Source organism: Anomaloglossus baeobatrachus, chromosome 4 (assembly GCF_048569485.1).
Source record: "Anomaloglossus baeobatrachus isolate aAnoBae1 chromosome 4, aAnoBae1.hap1, whole genome shotgun sequence".
Lineage (NCBI taxonomy): Eukaryota > Metazoa > Chordata > Amphibia > Anura > Aromobatidae > Anomaloglossus > Anomaloglossus baeobatrachus.
Window position 1 is genome coordinate 456,078,622 of NC_134356.1, and position 22,871 is coordinate 456,101,492.

The following is a 22,871-nucleotide window of genomic DNA, read 5'->3' on the forward strand; positions in this document are numbered from 1 at the left end:
CTACTTTTCATATACATACAGTGTGTGTATATATATATATATATATATATATATATATATATATATATATATATATATATATATATATAAAAATATATATATAAAATCACCACATTTTATGATTTTTAAATAATTAATAATTTCCTTTTTTTTTTGCATTAAATAAGTATTTGATACAATAGAAGAGCAAAACTTAATGTTTGGTATGTGGTACAGAAGCTTTTGTTTGCAACTACAAAGGTCAGAGGTTTCCTTTAGTTTTTCACGATGTTTGTACACACTTCAGCAGGGATTTTGACCCACTCCTCAATACAGATCTTCTCCAGATCGTTCACATTTGGAGGCTGTCCCTGGGCAACATTGAGTTTCAGCTCAATCCAAAGATTTTCCATTGGGTTCAGGTCTGGAGACTGGCTTGGCCACTCCAGGACCTTGAAATACTTCTTTTGGTGCCACTCCTTTGTTACCCTGGCTTTGTGTTTCAGGTCATTGTCATGCTGGAGATGCAGCCACGACCCATCTTCAATGCTCTTACTGAGGGAAGGAGGCTCTTAGCCAAAATCTTGAGATATATACCCCATCCATCCTCCCTTCAATACAGTGCAGTCATCCTGTCCCCTTTGCCGAAAAGCACCCCCAAAGTATGATTTTTCCGACACCATGATTTACAGTTGGGACTGTGTTCTTGGGGTTGTACTCATCCTTCTTCTTCCTCCAAACATGGCAACAGAAGTTGATACTAAATAGTTCTATTTTGGTCTCGTCTGACCATATAACTTGCTCCCATGCCTCCTATGAATCAACCAGATGGTTATTGGTGAACATCAAATAGGCCTGGACATTTTCTGCCATGAGCAGGGGAACCTTGCTTGCCCTGCAGAATGATTTTAATTCATAATGTAAGATGTCCCCTCAAACAGTACTATTTTCCCACAAAGCCCCCTAAAATTTGTACGTCCATACACAGCATCATTACATAGTGTTATGTCCCCACCAGCCACCTTACACAGTATTATGTTCTCCACACAACCTTCCACAGTATTATGTCCCCATACAGCCCCCACAGTCAGAATGATGTTCCCACACAACCCCCTTCCGCAGTATTATGTTCCCCACACAACCTTACACAGTATTATGTCCCCACACAACCCCCCACTCAGAATGATGTTCTAACACAGCTGCACATGCAGAATAATGTCTCCACACAGCCCCTTTACACAGCATGATGGCCCACACAGTTATCACAATGTGACTCTAGAATAGCAAGGAACAAGGGGCTCTTATACTGTCTCTCAAGCTAGGGGACCCTAGGCTACCCCTGTACTGAGGATTACACCGGATGGTGGAGATGCCTGAGTCTCGTGCTTTGGTATAGTCCTAAATAAAGCAATCTGTCCCCCCTCCCTGGGAAGGAAGGGGCAGGAGTGTAAGAGAAAACACAGATTTAGACAGACAGACTTAACAGAAAATCAGTCACATTGCACACTCTTAGGAATAAAAAGTAAGAAACTAAAGTGAAAAGCAAATGAAGCAAGGCAGCAACACAAAGAATAAAAGGGTTAACACCAAAATTGCTCACAGCAATATTACACACAACAACAACCGGTAAGCTCTGGTAAATCCACCTCTCCAGACCAGAATAGGCAAGCTATAGCTGAGACGTTAAGAACAGTCCAGCCAGCATATATAGAAAGAGAAGTGAATATGACTGGCTCTCCCATAGCATGTGACAAAGGAGGTAAACAACCAGACCAGCAGAGATGAAGGGGTACTTTGCACGTTGCGACATCGCTACTGCGATCTCGTCGGGGTTAAATCAAAAGTGACGCATATCCGGCGCCGGTAACGACGTCGCAACGTGTAAAGCCTAGAAGCACCAATACATGATCGCAAAAGCGTCGAAAATCGGTGATCTGTGTAGTGTCGGTCATTTCCATAATTTCGCTGCAGCGACAGGTATGATGTTGTTCCTCGTTCCTGCGGCAGCACACATCGCTGTGTATGCAGCCACAGGAGCGAGGAACATCTCCTTACCTGCGTCCCGCCTGCATGAGGAAGGAAGGAGGTGAGCGGGATGTTTACGTTCTGCTCATCTCCGCCCCTCCGCTTCTATTGGCCGCCTGCCGTCTGACGTCGCTGTGACGCCGCATGACCCGCCCCCTTAGGAAGGAGGCGGGTCGCTGGCCAGAGCGACGTCGCAGGGCAGGTAAGTGCGTGTGAAGCTGCCGTAGCGATAATGTTCGCTACGGCAGCTATCACAAGATATCACATCTGCGATGGGGGTGGGGACTATCGCGCTCGGCATCGCTAGCATCGGCTAGCGATGTTGCAACGTGCAAAGTACCCCTAACTCTTGATAATCTACTTAGGAACTACAAATCTGTGAGTCAACACCCTAATATCCCTGCAGTGATCAGAGACATCAGAAAAGTTACAAGGCAGAGTGCAAGAATCTGGAGTTTCCATAGATCCTGACTCCACCATGACAGTCAACAGTGGGTTTATGTAAGGCTAACTAACTAAACCCCAATCCTACTTGTACAGGAAGGCCCTTGAGAACATAACATGATATCTGCTCCAAATGAAGTAACCCTATAAGGAGTACCAGCCCCTGTACACACTCAAAAAAGCCACATTAAGAGGTGAAAAATTAATGACAAATATCTGAACAGGATTTGATAACTCCTTGAAATCCAACGCTGAGGAACGAGCAAACTGTTCATCTATCATGTTTGCCCCTGAATCATTGTCAAGTAAATGAAATTTCTTGGCACCCAACCTTAACCCTGTCAGGTAGTAAACATTGAGACACCATTGTAGAAGATATACATAGACACAGGTTGGGCTTCTCCATACATAGACACAGGTTGGGCTCCTCCAAACAACCTGGGTTTAGGAATTTTCTGACTGCCGTGTTTCCCCTGAGCACAGAGAGACAGGCACTGATAGAGTCTCCTTTTTTGCCATAAAAAAACAGACTCCACCACTTTTTAGTGGGGTGGAGGTTCTCCCTCCATGGGACGTCTGTCACGCTATGCATGGGAAATACCTCGTGTTTAGCGTCGGGAAAGGGAAGAGGAAACCCTGTGCCTAGGTAAGGGGGAAATGATGACCCCTAACCAAACCTTCCACTGGCCCCTGGCTGCCCTGGCCATAGTAGATATGCTCTGGACCTATGCGCCATGCAGGATACTTGGCCCTGGCTGAACCTGTGCTGGGCTCTAGGTAGGGAACAGATGGGATGAGCACTTAGTCAACCCCACTAAGTTCTAAAGAATATACAGGGAGCACACACAGGAAAAGTATGAGAATAACTTCACTCCAGGATGACTCTGGGAGAGGTACAGCAACGAACAACATTATTACTTCAGAGTTATACAAGCTAACTGCTTGCATTCAAGGCTTGTGTAGGAAAATATTGCTATCACCAGCAAACACCGGGAGGAAATGTGAGTATTTAAGGACACCAGGGGAAGTGATGGTGATTAACAGCTGAAGTTGGAGATATTCGCAGGGTCCTAAAAGAAAAGGGATTAACCCCAAAAAGATAAGCTACATAGGATATCATTTACAACACAGTAGGAAGAACCAAATGTCAGGGAGCAGTTTGTGCAGCCTCTGCTGCGACCGCCGAGCCGCTCGTATCCATGCCCGTTCTGCGGTCGGTGGCTCGAGCCTCTCACGGACCCAGGGGTCACTTCGCTCTGTAAGGGAGGCTGGCGCTACACGCGGGGGATGCGGGGATTTCGGGTGTCGGGGTGATTGCTCGTGACGCCACCCACGGATCGTTGTGATGGTGGACACCACCGCTGCGGTAGAGGTGAGGGACTCCAGGCAGCGGTGTCAGGGCGCAGCTTTGGTGTTAACCCCTCCATGGGTAGGGGCGGTGTGTCCCGGGGCCCGGTTGCGGGGAGCTGGTGCAGGGCGCAATGCTGCGGTGTGGCGTGGTGCCGGATGGCACTGTTGTACTCACGATTAAGTCACACAGAGTCACTGGTAAACCAGACGTGGTGATAGACGGGAGGCCCGCAGCCGGCTGCAGTCCACTAGACGGGTTGGCAGAGTCCACCTTTCTCCTGCACCTAAGTGTAAATGGACCACGGTGCCTAAGCACGGGTGGTCCGCTCCCCGGCGGGTGTGTCGAAGGAGCTCCTTTGCCCGCAGGCGCAGGCCCTTGGATCTCTGGCCTCTGGCGGTGGCTACTATCCGGTCGGGTTGGGCTGTTGCCTTCAATCGGGACTTTGGTGAGAAAGAACCCCGGGAGGTCCAGATCCTCAATCAGTGAATTTGACTATGGTGGTGGCCTACGGCCTAGTCAGGGTCTGAGTACCCGTCCTGGTGCTCCGGTATACTGTTGGCTCCCCGGTTCGGTTCCGGCGGGCTTCAACCCTGTCTCGGTCCTTACGGTTCCACCGGTCGTGTTCCCGATCTCCTGCAGGCGGCCCCTGCCGTCTGCCTGACTGTTTGGGGGTCCTAGGCTCCAACCCAGGCCCCGCTCAGAACTGCACTTCACTCCAGTACTCCTCAACTGTACTCTCCTTTCTCTGCACAGGGCAGAACTCAACTCCCCGTGTTTTTCCTTCCTCAGGCCAGCAGACTCCTCGATGGGCGTGTCTTTCCACCTGACTCCGCCCACCTGGTGTGCCTGTCCAACACTGAGGAGGCAATCAGGTATTTGTGGTTGACTGGTGTTACCTGCCTAGTGTGGGGGGTGTGTGTGTGGTGTATTGAACTGTGACCCCTGGGGTGTACAGGGCGTCACAAAACACTGCGACCTTCTACAGCTGGACACCACAGGACTGTCTGTCATCCTTGACACACCCGTGACAACATCCCTCCAAGCTGCATGGGCTCAGGTGAGGCCTCAGATGGCAATGCAGGTACAGAAACCGTTTCCCAGAAAGTTTTAAATTTATGGGACCTCTGCCGAAATCACTGATCAATACGTTTTACCAAAGACGTAGCACACTGTAAAGCAGGAGGGGTTTCATACATCACCAAAGCCTCCATTACCCTCTTGGACAAACCGTAGAAAAAGTGGCTTATCAGCGCAGCCTCATTCCACTGTATATCCGTGGACCAGCGCTGGAATTCAGCACAGTAATCCTCTGCAGGCCGATCCCCCTGTTCCAGGGAACAGATCTTAAACTCGGCTAACGATGTTCTATCTGGATTATCATAGATGAACCCGAATGCTGAGAAAAACCCCATCTACCATAAAAAAACAGGTGAATCAGAGGGCAAGGAAAAGGCCCATGCTTGTGTGGCGCCCTGGACTAGCCAGGTAGCCACAGACAACACTCACACACCCCCACCCCCAGGCAGTTACATTAGCCAGACACAAAACCCTTGTTGCCTCCCTCCAGGGTCTGATGTCCACACTAGGTGGGGCGGAGCCAGGCGGTTGGCCCTGCCCACCGAGGAGTTCACAGGCCTGGAGGCGGGAAAAGCAGTCAGTTAGAGTTTGGAGTAGATTAGTTCAGGAGGTGAAAGTGAGAGGTCACGTACTGCGAGTGTCTGGGTTGGAGCCCAGGCACTGAGAGCAAGGTTGGCAGATGGTGGTGGCCGTCTGCAGGAGTGGTGGAACACCGCAGAGCCGTAAGGACCGGGGCTGGGCGGTGGCCCACCGGTACCGGACCGGGGAACGGAGTGAAGCTAAGCACACAGGCAGGGCCATCGGACCCCGACCAGGCTTGGAGCCGCCTTCAATAGTCAAATCCGAATGTGACAAGAACCCCCGGGGTTCCCTAACAACCAAGTCTCGTCAGTAGGCAACCGTCCGCACCATGAGGGTATACAGCCACCGCCACAGGCTAGAGACCCGAGGGTCAGCGCCTGCGGGCAAAACGGGCTCCTCCGGTATCCATACACCGGGGAGCGGACTACCGTTGGGGATCCATCGTAGTCAAGATAGTACACAGAGCTGCAGGTAAAGACAGCCGCCATCACCTGTCCGGGTAGAGAGACACTGCAGCCGGCTGCGGGACCCGTCCATCCAGCCGTTTGGTTTACCGGAGACTTTGTGCATCTTTTGCTGAGTGAGTACACCAGTGCCATCCGGCACCGCGCCGCGCTGTCCCTACAACCCTGCACCTCACCAACCCTGCCTCCCCGTCACACCACCGGGCCCCGGGACCACCAACCCCTACCCACGGAGGGGGAAAACAACATCCCAGCTGCTCCCTACCATCGCTCCCGGGATCCCCGTCACCAGCAGCAGTGGTGCCCATCTTCACCACAACCCGTGGGTGGCGTCACGGACTAAATCCCCAAACAAACAACCCCTTTTCATTCACGGGTGAGGAGCGCCGCTCGAGTCCCCGGCTCCGGGCCCACTGCTCGAGCCACCGAGCAGCAGCAGCAGCAGCGCCGGACCCGGGCGTTAGCGAGGCAGCGGGTCCCCACTCAGGAGAGAGACAAAATTCCAACCTGCTGTTCCTCACCACCAGAGGAGTGGGGATGTAAATGGGAATATACCTTACACGCCTCTCTGAAAATAGAAAACCAGCTGCACTCCCCCGAAAAGTTTGGGTTCTGATGATTCAGAGACCAAGACAGATTATGGCAGACTGAGCATGCTGTGGTACCACCCATTTTAATTCACCCTGAAGAGACAAGGCCTGCAATTGTTTCGCAAGTGCAGCAACTGGATCCATCCTTGAACATAACAGGATCCATGCTTGAGTATAGTGAAAGTACGGCCAGCTGTAATTTCACAATGTTAAATAAAAAAAAATCCCTGCACTCACTGGATTTATGTGTTTTTGGTCCTTTATTCACTTTCCTGATACTCCAGGATGTTTCAGCTTGTCCTGAGATTTTATCAGCAAATATGCCGGGATTTTCTTTGATTTTGGATCTATTCTATGAGCACCACGCAAGATGGGGTGCAGTGCCAATCATTTTGTGGATTATAATTTTACAATGTGACTGTAGGATATCCTATACTGTCCTTCATGCTAAGGAAATCTAGGCTATCAGGTGAAGATGCCTGAGTTGCGTGCCTTGCTATACTCCTAAATAAAGCTGATCTCTTAGCCCCAGGGAAGGAAGGGGCAGGGATGTAAAAGAAAACAGAGATTTAGACAGACAGGAATAACAGAAGCTCAGTCACACTCTCAGGAATAAACAGTAAGAAACTAAAGTGAAAAAACAAGTAAAGCAAGGCAGCAACACAAAGACATATTGGGTTAACACCAAACCGCTCACAACATTACACCAGCAAGCCTGGCTAAATCCACCTCTCCAAACCAGAATAGACAAGCTATAGCTGGCATTATAATAACAGTTCAGCCAGGATGTATAGGATGTGACTAAAGGAGATTATCAACCAGACCAGCAGAGATAAACTCTTGCTAGTGTAGCACCCAGGGATATAGGGTACTTGGTCCCGGGCAGTGTCTCTATTGGGAATGTCATGATGGTGGCCGTTACCCGGTTCCATGCCCTGGGCCCTTTTTGTAATGGGGATATTTACAGGGGATTTGTGAATAAAGTTTATTCGTGATGCCACTTGCGGGGTTGTGGCTATATGTAGTTAGCCGCCGCTACAAAATGTCTCTACTGGGGCTGATGGTATTAGCAGCTAGTATGGTAGTCCCTCCACAAGTAGGGTATTGCCCCAGCAGGTGTTTGGTGCAGTGGGCATTGGAAGAAGGAGTCCAGACAGGTATTCAGTGCAACTGGTTTACTCACTTGGATGTTAACTAGTTGCCCGAGGGTGGCTGGTTTCGCCTCCAGGTCCCCATCGTCCCAGTGCCAGTCTGGTTTCTCTGGTACCTTCTTCCCCTGCACATGTCTCTGGTAAGTGGGTCCCCGTGGTATGGAACACTGGGGGTCCCTGGTCTGTGGTTTGTCCACTTCTGTCCGCCTGACGGTAGCGTGAACCCTGTGGGGATGGATTCTCTAGTCCTGTCCCCGGCTTTCTCTTTGGGTCTTCGGATTCTTTAGGGTCAGCAAGGTCCTTGATGGTCCCCTTTGCTGTGCAGGTGTTAACAGGTCAGCTTGAAGCTCTTTCCTGTCCTAGGGTCCTGTACCCCGTTGGTGCATAGTTCCGGGACTTTTCCACCATACTCCACCGGCAACTACCTCTCCTGGGTACCAAGTCACCATTAACCCGAGTCAAGGTGTCACTTCACTTCCCTCTTCACACCTCTACAGTCACTACTCAACTCTCCACTGTCACTGCAGTTCTCCTCTCTGACTTCTGAGTTCCTGTGTTCCCGACGACTCTCCACAGTCTGCCCCTCCCACCTGGTCAACTAGTGGACTGGAGTGGCTCCACCTCTATGCGGCAATCCATGGTCCTATCCTAGCTAGGTACCATTGTTTGGGGGATTGTTGGGGAAAACTGGGATTACCTGAGTTTTTGGTGTTACCGGCACTCGGGTTCTGGGTCCCTAAGGGTGTAGGCCCTGCATCCAGGTGGGGATGCAGAACCTTGTAGCACCCTGATGGTCTCAGGGGCGCTACACTAGCCTACCTAGGAACTACAAGTCTGTGAGTCAACGCTCGAGTCTCCATGCACTGTTCACTGACATCAGAGAAGATAGAAAGTAGAGTATAAGAATCTGGAGTTTCCACAAATCCTGATGCTGCCTTGCCAGTCGGTAGTCTGTAATGTTTGCAAAAACCTCTTTTGACAGCAGTCCCTCTTTCAGAATGATGCCCCCACACGGCCCCACATGCAAAATGTCCCTACACAGCCCCCTTACACAGTATTATATCCCCACATAGACACCCATTCAGAATGATGTGCCCACTGTAACGCTCGCTGCCGGTGTTGATGCGGCCAGGAAGGGTAGACCCACTGGACTACAGGGGGGACCCCATTCAGAATGATGTCCCCCTTGCATAGTATTATGTCTCCCGACACAGCCCCCTTGCACATAATTATTTGTCCCATTCAGAATGATGTCACCACTTAGCCCCCACTTCGAATGATGTCCCCACATAGCACCTTTGCACAGTAATATGTCCCTTTGCTTCTCATTTAAAAAAATCACCTTACCTCATTCCCTTTCAACTCCGATCTGTAGTATATACGGAGACAGCTGGCATGATGAACTGACGTAATCGTGCCTGCTGCGTTGACAGACACACAGGCTCAATAGTGTAAAGAAGAGCCGTCAGCTGGCCGGGGTAAGGAGGTGACACCACGCTCCCGTAATCCTGGCCAGTTTCAAAACAACGCTTACAAGATTAATAGAAAAGAGTTTGTAAGCACTGCACATTTTTTGCTGTCTAGAAGATGTGTTCATGAAGGCTGTAAGCAAAAGAAGACTACCAATATGTCAAGAACAACTAGAAATAATAGTAAAAATCATAAAACTGCACCATTGCTTGTATTTCCAAGCACTATCCAATTATACCCATTTATGAAAATTGCAACAACCATTTAACACGCATGCAACATATGTAAAAATGAAGATATCTTGTGCAACATTTTAGATCATCTTTTGTGTTAATACTGATATTATTTTCTGTTAAGATATATGACTGATTGGGAAGAACCAGAGGAACTGCAATTGCACCCCCTTCATAAGTACCCCGAAAATAACATGTTTTCAGGTAAAGGACAGTTATATTAGAATTGATCACTCAAACCTTTTGTTTTAAAATAAAAAAAAAACATAATAAATATATTATGCTGCAATTTTTATTGAAAATATTATTAAAAAGCTAAATATTCATTTATGATCATACGACTTCAGCTTGAAGAAAACATCAACCAAAACTGTTGTATATTATAATATACAAAGACATGTAAAAGTTTGGGCACCCCTGATCAAAATTACTGTTATTGTGAATAGTTAAGCAAGTTGAAGTTGATCTCTAACATGATCTCTGAGTTGAAAATGATCTCTAAAGCCTGCTTTACACGTTGCAATTTCGCATACAATATCGTATGCGATTTGCAACGCCCCCATCGTATGTACGGCACGATCAATTTGTTGAACGTGCCGCACAGATGATTCACCCCATCACACGTACTTACCTACCATACGACCTCGATGTGGGCGTCGAACGTCCACTTCCTGGAGTGAGAGGGACGTTCGGCGTCACATCGACGTCAAGCGGCAGCCGGCCAATAGAAGCAGAGGGGTGGAGATGAGCGGGACGTAAACATCCCGCCCACCTCCTTCCTTCCGCATTGTCGGCGGCAGCCGCGGATGGAGGTAAGCTGTCGTTCAATGTTCCCGGGGTGTCACATACTGAGATGTGTGCTGCCTCGGGAACATTGCACAACCTCACGTTCATTTTTTGAGGAATGAACGACGTGCATGCGATGAACGGATTTTCGTTCAATCGCAATTGCACGGAGGTTTTACACGCTACAATCATACTTACGATGCCGGATGTGCGTCACTTACGACGTGACCCCGCCGACACATCGTAAGATATATTGTAGCGTGTAAAGCGGGCTTAAAAGGCATAAAGTGAAAGATAACACATTTCCTTTGTATTGTAGGCAAAAAAATAAATAAATTCATCTTTTAGGTTTGAAAAATTAAAAAAGGAAAATAAGCGGATACAAAAGTTTGGGCACCCTTGGAGAGTTGGGTGTTCAGATAACTCTGACCAAGGTTTCAGACCTTTATTAGCCTGTTAGGGTTATCTTTAACATTTTAAAATTAGCAAAAATGGAAAATGGACTGATGCAAACATTTGGGCACCCTGCATGGTTAGCACCTAGTAGCACTTCCTTTGGCAAGTATCACAACTTTTTGTCGCCAGCCAGGAGTCTTTCATATCTTGTTTGAGAGATTTTCATCCATTCTTCCTTAGAAAAGTCTTCCAGTTCTGTGAGATTCCTGGATCGTCTTGCATGAACTGCTCTTTTGAGCTGTAGTCACAGATTTTCAATGATGTTCAGATCAGGTGAATGTGAGGGCCATTGTAAAAACTTCAGCTGACACCTTTTGAAATAATCTATTGTAGATTTTGATGTATGTTTAGGATCAATATTCATTTGTAGAAGCCTTCCTTTTTTCAACTTCAGCATTTTTACAGATGGTGTTATGTTTGCATCAAGAATTTGTTGAAATTTCATTGAATTGAGTCTGCCCTCTACCCATGAAATGTTCCCCGTGCCATTGACTGCAACACAATCCTAAAGCATGATTGATTCATCCTTATGGTTAAAAGTTGGCGAGATAATCTTTTACTGAAATTCTGTTCCCTTTTTTCTCCACACATACCTTTGATCATTGCGGCCAAAGAGTACTTGTTTAATCTCATCGGTGCACTGGACTAGTTTCCAAAATGGATCAAGCTTGTTTAGATGTTCTTTTGCATACGTCTGATGCTGAATTTTATGGTGAGGATGCAGAAGAGGTTTTCTTCTGATGACTCCTCCATGAAGGCCATATTTGTGCAGGTGTCCCTGAGAAGTAGAACTATCTACCAGAGCCCCTGAGTCTGCAAAATCTTCCTGAAGGTCTTTTGCAGTCAAGCGGGGGGTTCTGATTTGCCTCTCTATCAATCCTATGAGCAGCTCTCGCAGAAATTTTGCTTGGTCTTCCAGACCTTATCTTGACCTCCACTATTCCTGTTAACTGACATTTCTTAATTACATTTCAAACTGAGAAAAGAGCAACTTGAAAATGGTTTGCTATCTTCTTTTAGCCTGCTCCTGCTTTATGGATGTCCACCATTTTCATTTTCAGAGTGCTAGGCAGCTGCTTAGAAGAACACATGGCTGCTGCGTTTTGGCACAAGATTAGAGGAGGCTGGATTTTTATAAAGCTGTGAAATTTGCATCACTTGGCCTTTCCTAACGATCACAGTGAACAAGCCATAACCCTCACAGGCTAGTTAAGGTCTGAAACCTTGTTCAAAGTTATCTGAGCACCCTAATCTCCAAGGGTGCCAAAACTTTTGCATCCGCCCATTTTAATTTTTGTAAATTTTCAAACATAAAAGTTGAAAATATTTTTTTTTGCCTAAAATACAAAGGAAATGTCTCATCTTTAACTTTATGCCTTCTAGAGATCGTTTTATCTTCAACTTGCTTAGCTGTTCAAACAACAGTAATTTTGACCAGGGGTGCTCAACCTTTTACGAGCCACTATACATGTATTTTTTTTTATATATATATATTTATAAAACAAAAAAAGAGTTGAAGTGGTGTTTCCATGTTATAAAGTGATGGAGTACAAAGAATGTGTGAGCCCTACTCACAGAAGGTTACACTTTAAAATTTGATCTTAGATAATGCAGTATTATTAAATGGAGATGACATGCAAAAAACTAGTTAAGATTAGTACTGGTAAGACTTTGAGTCCTGGTTTTTATAATCAGAAACCACAATGCAGTACTTTGCGGGTTTGCAAGCCAAGCCAAGCCCGCAACTTTGCCGGCAGATGATGGTTGTGATAATCAGCCATCATCTGTCTCTAAGACCCGCAGATTTGCTCCACCCAAGGATATTAATCTGTTAACTGCCACTGTCAATCTGTGACAGCGGCATCTAAAGCTGGGTTCACACTAAACGACAGCGACAACGACGTCGCTGTTACGTCACCATTTTCGGTGACGTAACAGCGACCTTGTAAGTCGCTGTTATGATCGCTGCTTAGCTGTCAAACACAGCAGAAGCAGCGATCATAACGTCGCTGTGCTACATGTGCAGAGAGCAGGGAGCCGCGCTTAGCGCTGGCTCCTTGCTCTCCTGCAACACACATCGGGTTAATTAACCCGATGTGTGCTGCAGCTACATGTCACAGTTCAGAGAGCAGGGAGCCGCGCGCACTGCTTAGCGCTGGCTCCTTGCTCTCCTTGCTACAGTATACATCGGGTTAATTACCCGATGCATACTGCAGCCACATGTCACAGTGCAGGAGCCGGCACTGGCAGCAAGAGCGGCGGAGGCTGGTAACCAGCGTAAACATCGGGTAACCAGGGAAAGGTTTTCCCTTGGTTACCCGATGTTTACGCTGGTTACAGCTTACCGCAGCTGCCAGTGCCGGCTCCTGATCGCTTCATTTCGTCGCTCTCTCGCTGTCACACACAGCGATGTGTGTGTCACAGCGGGAGAGTGACGACGAAAAAATGAAGCTGGACATTCAGCAACGACCGGCGACCTCACAGCAGGGGCCAGGTCGTTGCTGAATGTCACACACAGCGACAGCGACGGGACGTCGCTGCAACGTCACAGAAAATGGTGACGTAGCAGCAACGTCGTTGTCGTTGTCGCTGTGTGTGACACCAGCTTTAAGCACACCGATAGGAGAGGCGTGACATTCCCTCTGCTCATCGGCGCTCCTGCAATACAATTGCGGGAAGCCAATGGGTTGCTGTGACAGCCAGGTGTCTGCTGAAGACCCCTGAGCATGTCATGAAAGTACTCCTGTGAAAGCCAGCCTGTGGTTGGTATTCATAGGAGACCATAGTTTTTGCTAGATACAGCAATACTTTGGCGATGCTGAATATAGTACAAGTGATCAGATAATTGCAAGTTCAAGTTCCAAAAGGGGACTAACAAATACAGTGAAAATGTAAAAAAAATATTTTCAAGAATAAAAAAATATATAAGTTCAAATCACCCTGTTTTTTCTCCCATTAAAAATTAGAAAAGAAAAATATTTTTTTAAAAAACACATATTTGATATTGCTGCTTTAGGCCCCCTTCACACATGCGTGATACACGTGCGTGTTTGGTCCGTTTCCGTATATACCGGAGACACGGCCAAACGTGCACCAATGTTAATCTATGATTGTGGTCACACGTCTGTTATTTCATTATGTCCGTGTGTGCGTGTCCGTGATCCGTATGTGTTTGCGTTTTGCACGGATGCATGTCCGTTATCTGCACGGAGCACGCACACGTGGACACAATGAAAGTCTATGGGTATGTGCACACTCGTTAGTAAACACGTATGCATCTACCTATAGTCCGTGTCCGTTTGGTGTTTTTATTTCTAGTGATGTCGGCTATTCTTTCTATTTCTATTCTTTCTATTTCTGTGTATGTCGGTCAATCTCCCTGAGTCCGTCGGTCGGTCTCTCTGTCGGTCTCTCTGTCCCTCTCTCACAGTCTGTCGGTCAGTTTCCCCCCCTCTCTCATACTTACCGTTCCCCGATCACCGGCGCGGCGCTGCACGGCATTCACACTGCTGCGGCGGCTTTTACTATTTTGAAAAAGCCGGCCGCTCATTAAACAATCTCCTATTCCCTGCTTTCCCCGCCCACCGGCGCCTATGATTGGTTGCAGTGAGACACGCCCCCACACTGAGTGACAGGTGCCTCACTGCACCCAATCACAGCAGCCGGTGGGCGTGTCTATACTGTGGTGTAAAATAAATAAATAAATAATTAAAAAAAAACGGCGTGCGGTCCCCCCCAATTTTAATGCCAGCCAGATAAAGCCATACGGCTGAAGGCTGGTATTCTCAGGATGGGGAGCTCCACGTTATGGGGAGCCCCCCACCCTAACAATATCAGTCAGCAGCCGCCCAGAATTGCCGCATACATTAGATGCGACAGTTCTGGGACTGTACCCGGCTCTTCCCGATTTGCCCTGGTGCTTTGGCAAATCGGGGTAATAAGGAGTTAATGGCAGCCCATAGCTGCCACTAAATCCTAGATTAATCATGTCAGGCATCTCCCCGAGATTCCTTTCATGATTAATCTGTAAATTACAGTAAATAAACACACACACACCATAAAAAATCCACACTCAGTGTGGGGGCGTGTCTCACTGCAACCAATCATAGGCGCCGGTGGGCGGGAAAGCAGGGAATAGGAGATTGTTTAATGAGCGGCCGGCTTTTTCAAAATAGTAAAAGCCACCGCAGCAGTGTGAATGCCGTGCAGCGCCGCGCCGGGGATCGAGGAACGGTGAGTATGAGAGAGGGGGGGAAACTTCAGTCACTCGGGGGATTAGCGGTCAGCGGTGAATCCTTCACAGGTGACCGCTAATCAGTACTCGACACAGACAGAGCCGTGGTATGAGGATGAAGTCGGGTGAAGTTCACCCGAGTTCATTCTCATCGCGCAACTCTGTCTGCTGTCAGCCGACATTTATAAACGACATTGTGCATCACACACACGGACATTCCACACGGACATTCCACGTACACATACACGTTAATTCCACACGCACACACGGACGTTCTACACACAAACACGGCTAGCATACGCAATTCACACAGATGCCACACGGACCATAAAAACGGACACAGAAACGGGACACGGACCCGAAAAACAGCCCGTAACACACGTGCGTGTTTTTCACAGACGTGTGAAGGGGGCCTCAGGAAAAGTCCGATCTATAAAAATGTAAAATAGATTTATTTGATCTGTAAATGGTGTAATGATGTGCCAATAAGCACATTTTTTTTTCTTTTTACAAAATTCAGATTTTTTTTTCACCAGTTAAATAAAACAAAACTGCATGTTGGTAATCTCCATAATTGTACTGACCTGCAGAATCATATTACCAGGTAATTTTTACCGTAAAATGAAAACTATAAATAAAAATAAAAAACAATTGTGGAATTGCGCTGTTTTTGCTATATCGCCACACTTGGATTTTTTTTTACAACTCCTTCCACAAAAGCCCTCACATGGCTATGTAGACAGAAAAATAAAAAAGTTATGGCTGGAATAAGGGGAGGAAAAAATGAAAGCGCAAAAAAGGAAAATCACCTGATTTGTACAGGATTAAAGAGAACTTATTAGCACATTTTTCATATTTAATAACTGTCAGGGAAATATTTTACCTCACAGAAAGAATCAGCTGTGATCTTGTTCTTGTCATGATGACTATGAGATAGTGACCTGGAGCTCCTAAACTGTCGATCAAGCAAGGGGGTACTATGCTATCCCTAACCTCAGGAATACTTCTGATGGTGGAGAGGCCTGAGTCTCCTTCCTGTCCCTGCTCCTGACCAGTCCTGATCTGATTCCCCCTCCCCTCAGGAAGGGTCGGGACAGGCATGTCATGAAACCCACAGATAAAGACAGACAGGGGAAAACCAAAACACTGTCACACAGCATGCACACACAAATGTTAAGACAAAAATAAATTCAGGAGAAAAAAACAAGAGCAGCAAGGAAGCTACAAAACAACAGGGGTAAACTCCACAACCGCGTCAAGCAAGTTGCACAACTTTCACCAGTAAAGGCTGCTTTACACGCTACGATATATCTAATGATATGTCGTCCGGGTCACGTCGTTAGTGACGCACATCCGGCCTTGTTTGACATATCGTAGCGTGTAACACAAATGAGCGACTGTTAACAAGCAAAAATACTCAACTTATCATTGCTCGTTGACACGTCGCTCATTTTCAAAAAATCGAACGTCCTTCTGTGCTCCGGTTGTTCATCGTTCCCGAGGCAGCACACATCGCGCCGTGTGACACCCCGAGAATGATGAACTGCAGCTTACCTGCGGCCGCCGGCAATGCGGAAGGAAGGAGGTGGGCGGGATGTTTACGTCCCGCTCATCTCCGCCCCTCCACTTCTATTGGACGGCCGCTGTGTGACGTCGCTGTGACGCTGAACGTCCCTCCCCCTTCAGGAAGAGGATGTTCGTCGCCCACAGCGAGGTCGTTTGGAAGGTAAGTACGTGTGACGCGGGTAAACGACTTTCTGCGACACGGGCAACAAATTGCCCGTATCGCACAAACAATGGGGGAGGGTGCGATCGCAAATGCGATTGCACGACATATCGACACGTGTAAAGCGGGCTTTAGTCTGGGACACCAACATAGACAACTATAGCTGGCATGGGTGGAAAGATTCAACCAGTATAAATAGGAGGATAGCAGATTTGATAGGCCTCCTGTTACGAACCGGTGCCGCCATAGCCGCAAGCAGCCTGCTGCGGTTCCTGTTGCGCCCAGGCGCCGGCTGCCGTTCTTGGCCGTGCCTCGGGTCGTCCAGTTGGCTGTTCCTTCCACCACGTCTAAGTGTGGAGAGGCGGCTAGAGTTTAAGCCCGGTGTTTTGCCTAGTGAGCATGCTCAGCCTGATTGTGTAGACTGGACTCTGCATCATCCATTAGGGTGACGTTTCCCGCGTCCATTTCCTTTAAGGGGTCAACATGGTCAACAAGGGCAAGTGTGGACACAGGTGCTGGGGATAGTTTCATCTCCTCCTCTTTTGCCCGGCGGTATGCCATCCCACTGGTGCAAATGCCAAGGCCAGTGAGAGTCCATGTATTGGATGGGTCCTTGTTGCCCAAGGTAATTCACCAGCGGACAGTGCCCATTACCCTTGCCATGTCATCTGGGCATAGGGAGACCATTCCATTTCTGGTTCTCCCTAAGGGTGCAGATGATATTCTGCTGGGTATTCCTTGGTTGAAGCAACATTCCCCACATATCGACTGGTCGTCTGGGGTGATTACGCGGTGGAGCGAGTCTTGTAGCTCCCACTGCATGTCTCCATCTTCCGCCCCTCGCTCAGTGGTATCTGTGGCGACTATAGACCATTCGAGTGGGAGGGCCGCTAGAGTGGGGGTACTGTTACGAACCGGTGCCGCCATAGCCGCAAGCAGCCTGCTGCGGTTCCTGTTGTGCCCAGGCGCCGGCTGCCGTTCTTGGCCGTGCCTCGGGTCGTCCAGTTGGCTGTTCCTTCCACCACGTCTAAGTGTGGAGAGGCGGCTAGTGCGCATGCGTGCGCTGATTTACCCCAGCCAGAGTTTAAGCCCGGTGTTTTGCCTAGTGAGCATGCTCAGCCTGATTGTGTTATGTCTGAGACTAAGTCCTCAGTTCAGGCTACTGAGCATGCTCCCACAATTAACCCTAACAGCCTCTTTGCACAGGTACTTGGACTTCGTGCTGTGTCTAAGTTCTGGGATGTGCCTACTGAGCATGCTCAAACTGATAGTCTGCTTTCTGAACCTGTTGCTCAGGCTACTGGGCATGCTCAGGCACTTAGTGCACCAGAGGCTAGGTCCGGTAAGGACCTCACTGAGCATGTCCGTGAGGTGGCAGGCCCTGATAGGGCAGAGGGTGTCAGGTGTCCTGATGACGTGGCAACTCCGGACTGGCTCGCAGAGGCCCGCCCCTATGATCTGGCACCTCAGTATTGGTCGTCAGACGATGACTGGTGAAGTGTTTGGGGCGTGGCTGCCATGAGGTCATCAATGACGTGGCGGTTCCGGATAGGTCGCATGTGACGTCACTGATGACATGGCACTCTGCTATTGGACCTTGGTGGTTCCACCCTGGGTTTGGGGGCGGACCCAGGTTATAAAAGGAGCTGGAGACAACATGGAGGTGCGCAGTCTTCACTTTTGCTCAGTCAGAGCACACCTCCATGTTAGAGCCTCATTGCGGCATAAGCCTATGTTGGGAAGCGGTAGGTAGGGTTAGGCGAACGGTGCCTGCCACGCCAAGATTTGTGGCTCGGCACATCAGGGTCAGGCGCCGTGCTTCCCTCCTGCCGTTCCAGTCTCGCTATAGCAGCCCAGTGGCGTTAACTGGGCTGCGGCTGCTGTGCTTCCTGTCCGATTGTGCCCCCTACGCACACGGACAACGCACCTGCTGCGCCACCTGTCCGATTGTGCCCCCTACGCACACGGACAACGCACCTGCTGCGCCACCTGTCCGGTTGTGCCCCCTACGTGCACGGACAGCGTACCCCAGGACCCCTGTGGAGTTAACAGGGTGTTCCTTATCCTCCTCGGCTTCCCGGTCAATGCTACTGGTGTACCCATCTGGCCTGACGTGTCCTACACACACGTGGCCAGTCAAGAGGTGGCCAGAAACGCTAATCGGAGGACCGCTCGGCCTGACGTGTCCTACACACGTGGCCGACAGGGCGCTTTCGTGGCGGTCTTCCGGTCAACGCTACCTGGTTACCACCCGGCCTGACGTGTTTCCTGCACACGTGGTTGGTGTAGCGCTAGGTGCACCAAAACGCTAATCGGGTTGTCGTCCGGTCTGACGTGTCCCAACACACGTGACCGGTTCCCAGAGTTCCTGGGTTATCTCAGAGCCATCCAGCTCTATAGTCTCTGCCTAACCCTCAGGTGCCAGCAGCTCCTTTGTCATCTGGAGCACGGTGGGCCCCGACTGGCGATTAGGATATATACCCCCTGGTCCTAATCTGCCGGTCCCCCCGTAACAGTAAGACTGCGCCAGGGTCTGGCTGGCATGGCGGAGATGGAGCAGCTACGTCAGTTCATGCTGCAGCTTGATGCCAGAGTGAGGTCTCTGGAGAAGTCTGCTCTTGCTGCTGATATGGATGATGTGGTGGCTCAAGCGGCTGCAATGGTGTCCGTCACCAAGCCTACTCCAACCCTCCCTCACCTCTCGCTGCCCAACAAGTTTACGGGGAACAGCAAGGCATGTAGGGGATTCGTGAACCAGTGCTCAGTCCATCTAGAGCTGTTGGCTGCACGGTTTCCTACAGAGAGGTCGAAGGTGGGGTTTATCATCTCCTTGCTCTCCGATAGAGCACTGGAGTGGGCTACACCATTGTGGGAGAGGAATGACCCCGTAGTACAGGACTCTAAGGAGTTTTTGGAGTCCTTGCGACAAGTGTTCCTGGGGCCTCAGGTCACTCACGACTCGGCCCTACAGATACTGACTTTGGAGCAGGGACGTACCTCCTCAAGTCAATATGCTGTGAGTTTCCAGACACTTGCTGCAGAACTGGGGTGGTCAGAGAGGACTCTCATTCCACTGTTCTGGAGGGGATTAGCCTCGCACGTGAAGGACGCATTAGCGTCGCGTGAGGTACCAACTACCCTTGAGGGCCTCATGACTCTGGCTACCCGCATTGACCTGCGGACCTCCTAACGTCAGCTGGAGCGCAGGTCAGAGGGTCGTTCAGCCACAGTAGTGGTCTCTCCTACTGCACCTCCCTTAGAGGACATCTCTGTCCCTATGGACATCTCTAGGGTTGGTGTTGCTAGGTCTTCGAGTCGCAAGGGCATTTCCTGTTTCGCTTGTGGGCAGTATGGTCATTATGCCAACCATTGCCCAAAGCGTCAGGATAAGCGACCACAATTGGTGACCATAGCTGGAAGTAGACTGGACTCTGTGTCATCCATTAGGGTGACGTTTCCCGCGTCCATTTCCTTTAAGGGGTCAACATGGTCCACAAGGGCAAGTGTGGACACAGGTGCTGGGGATAGTTTCATCTCCTCCTCTTTTGCCCGGCGGCATGCCATCCCGCTGGTGCAAATGCCAAGGCCAGTGAGAGTCCGTGTGGTGGATGGGTCCTTGTTGCCCAAGGTAATTCACCAGCGGACAGTGCCCATTACCCTTGCCATGTCATCTGGGCATAGGGAGACCATTTCATTTCTGGTTCTCCCTAAGGGTGCAGATGATATTCTGCTGGGTATTCTTTGGTTGAAGCGGCATTCCCCACATATCGACTGGTCGTCTGGGGTGATTACGCGGTGGAGCGAGTCTTGTAGCTCCCACTGCATGTCTCCATCTTCCGCCCGTCGCTCAGTGGTATCTGTGGCAACTATAGACCATTCGAGTGGGAGGGCCGCTAGAGTGGGGGTACTGTTACGAACCGGTGCCGCCATAGCCGCAAGCAGCCTGCTGCGGTTCCTGTTGTGCCCAGGCGCCGGCTGCCGTTCTTGGCCGTGCCTCGGGTCGTCCAGTTGGCTGTTCCTTCCACCACGTCTAAGTGTGGAGAGGCGGCTAGTGCGCATGCGTGCGCCGATTTACCCCAGCCAGAGTTTAAGCCCGGTGTTTTGCCTAGTGAGCATGCTCAGCCTGATTGTGTTATGTCTGAGACTAAGTCCTCAGATCAGGCTACTGAGCATGCTCCCACAATTAACCCTAACAGCCTCTTTGCACAGGTACTTTGACTTCGTGCTGTGTCTAAGTGCTGGGATGTGCCTACTGAGCATGCTCAAACTGATAGTCTGCTTTCTGAGCCTGTTGCTCAGGCTACTGGGCATGCTCAGGCACTTAGTGCACCAGAGGCTAGGTCCGGTAAGGACCTCACTGAGCATGTCCGTGATGTGGCAGGCCCTGATAGGGCAGAGGGTGTCAGGTGTCCTGATGACGTGGCAACTCCGGACTGGCTCGCAGAGGCCTGCCCCTATGATCTGGCACCTCAGTATTGGTCGTCAGACGATGACTGGTGAAGTGTTTGGGGCTTGGCTGCCATGAGGTCATCAATGACGTGGCGGTTCCGGATAGGTCGCATGTGACGTCACTGATGACATGGCACTCTGCTATTGGACCTTGGTGGTTCCACCCTGGGTTTGGGGCGGACCCAAGTTATAAAAGGGGCTGGAGACAACATGGAGGTGCGCAGTCTTCACTTTTGCTCAGTCAGAGCACACCTCCATGTTAGAGCCTCATTGCGGCATAAGCCTATGTTGGGAAGCGGTAGGTAGGGTTAGGCGAACGGTGCCTGTCACGCCAAGATTTGTGGCTCGGCACATCAGGGTCAGGCGCCGTGCTTCCCTCCTGCCGTTCCAGTCTTGCTATAGCAGCCCAGTGGCGTTAACTGGGCTGCGGCTGCTGTGCTTCCTGTCCGATTGTGCCCCCTACGCACACGGACAACGCACCTGCTGCGCCACCTGTCCGATTGTGCCTCCTACGCACACGGACAACGCACCTGCTGTGCCACCTGTCCGATTGTGCCCCCTACGCACACGGACAACGCACCTGCTGCGCCACCTGTCCGGTTGTGCCCCCTACGCGCACGGACAGCGTACCCCAGGACCCCTGTGGAGTTAACAGGGTGTTCCTTATCCTCCTCGGCTTCCCGGTCAATGCTACTGGTGTACCCATCTGGCCTGACGTGTCCTACACACACGTGGCCAGTCAAGAGGTGGCCAGAAACGCTAATCGGAGGACCGCTCGGCCTGACGTGTCCTACGCACGTGGCCGACAGGGCGCTTTCGTGGCGATCTTCCGGTCAACGCTACCTGGTTACCACCCGGCCTGACGTGTTTCCTGCACACGTGGTTGGTGTAGCGCTAGGTGCACCAAAACGCTAATCGGGTTGTCGTCCAGTCTGACGTGTCCCAACACACGTGACCGGTTCCCAGAGTTCCTGGGTTATCTCAGAGCCATCCAGCTCTATAGTCTCCGCCTAACCCTCAGGTGCCAGCAGCTCCTTTGTCATCTGGAGCACGGTGGGCCCCGACTGGCGATTAGGATATATACCCCCTGGTCCTAATCTGCCGGTCCCCCCGTAACACCTCCCACAACACGTGATCAAAGGAGCATGCAAACGAACATTGATTAACTCCTGCTAGCCTGCATATGAATCAGCACACAGTTGGTCGACGCCCGAGTCTGCCTGTGTTGATCCCAGACACCAGAGAAACCATCAGGGGGAGTGTCAGAATTTGCAATCTGAGCAGAGCCCAACGCTGCCATGACAAACTCTATGCAATTGTGCTGTCCTGTCTATATATTCTGTATAGTCTCTTGTTTCCTCCTGGGGCAGGAATTGTGGTATGTGCTGATCATTTTCCTGCATGGTCAGACACAGCCATTACACAGCACATAGCAGAGACACATTTACGATTATCTAAGGAAAGGAACATTTTTTTCTAACACATCTTATTGTGGAACTTGTTTTTGTTCCAAGATCTTTTGATTAAAACTTTGTTTGTGGGACAGCCTCTTTAACTCCTTCCCGCAAAATTATGTAAATATACATCAAAATGGTAGGTGATTGACGTAACTGTACATCAAATTACAGTAAGAGATATGGCACCAGCACAGGGATTTGTGCTTATGCAATTTGCAGCAGCAGCTGGCTGTTACATAAGCTAAGGCTGAACGTACCACTAATCTCAGCACTTTAACCCCTTCATGACCTATGATGTACCGGCACGACATAGGTTGTGTCGCTCCCTTCCTATGTCTCTACGAGGAGCGAGGTGATCAAAGATCTACGCGCACCTGTTAACTAGTTACATCCTGAT

General features: G+C 49.6%; 1 protein-coding gene across 1 annotated transcript in view; it reads left to right on the top strand.

Annotated features, from left to right (window-relative positions):
* The window catches only part of TERB2 (telomere repeat binding bouquet formation protein 2), a 94,867-nt gene that overhangs the window by 67,236 nt on the left and 4,760 nt on the right, over positions 1–22,871 (top strand). The window contains exon 6 of the mRNA XM_075342688.1: positions 9,491–9,570. Within this exon, the coding sequence (XP_075198803.1) occupies positions 9,491–9,570 (80 nt within the window). The remainder of the gene's footprint in view (positions 1–9,490; positions 9,571–22,871) is intronic.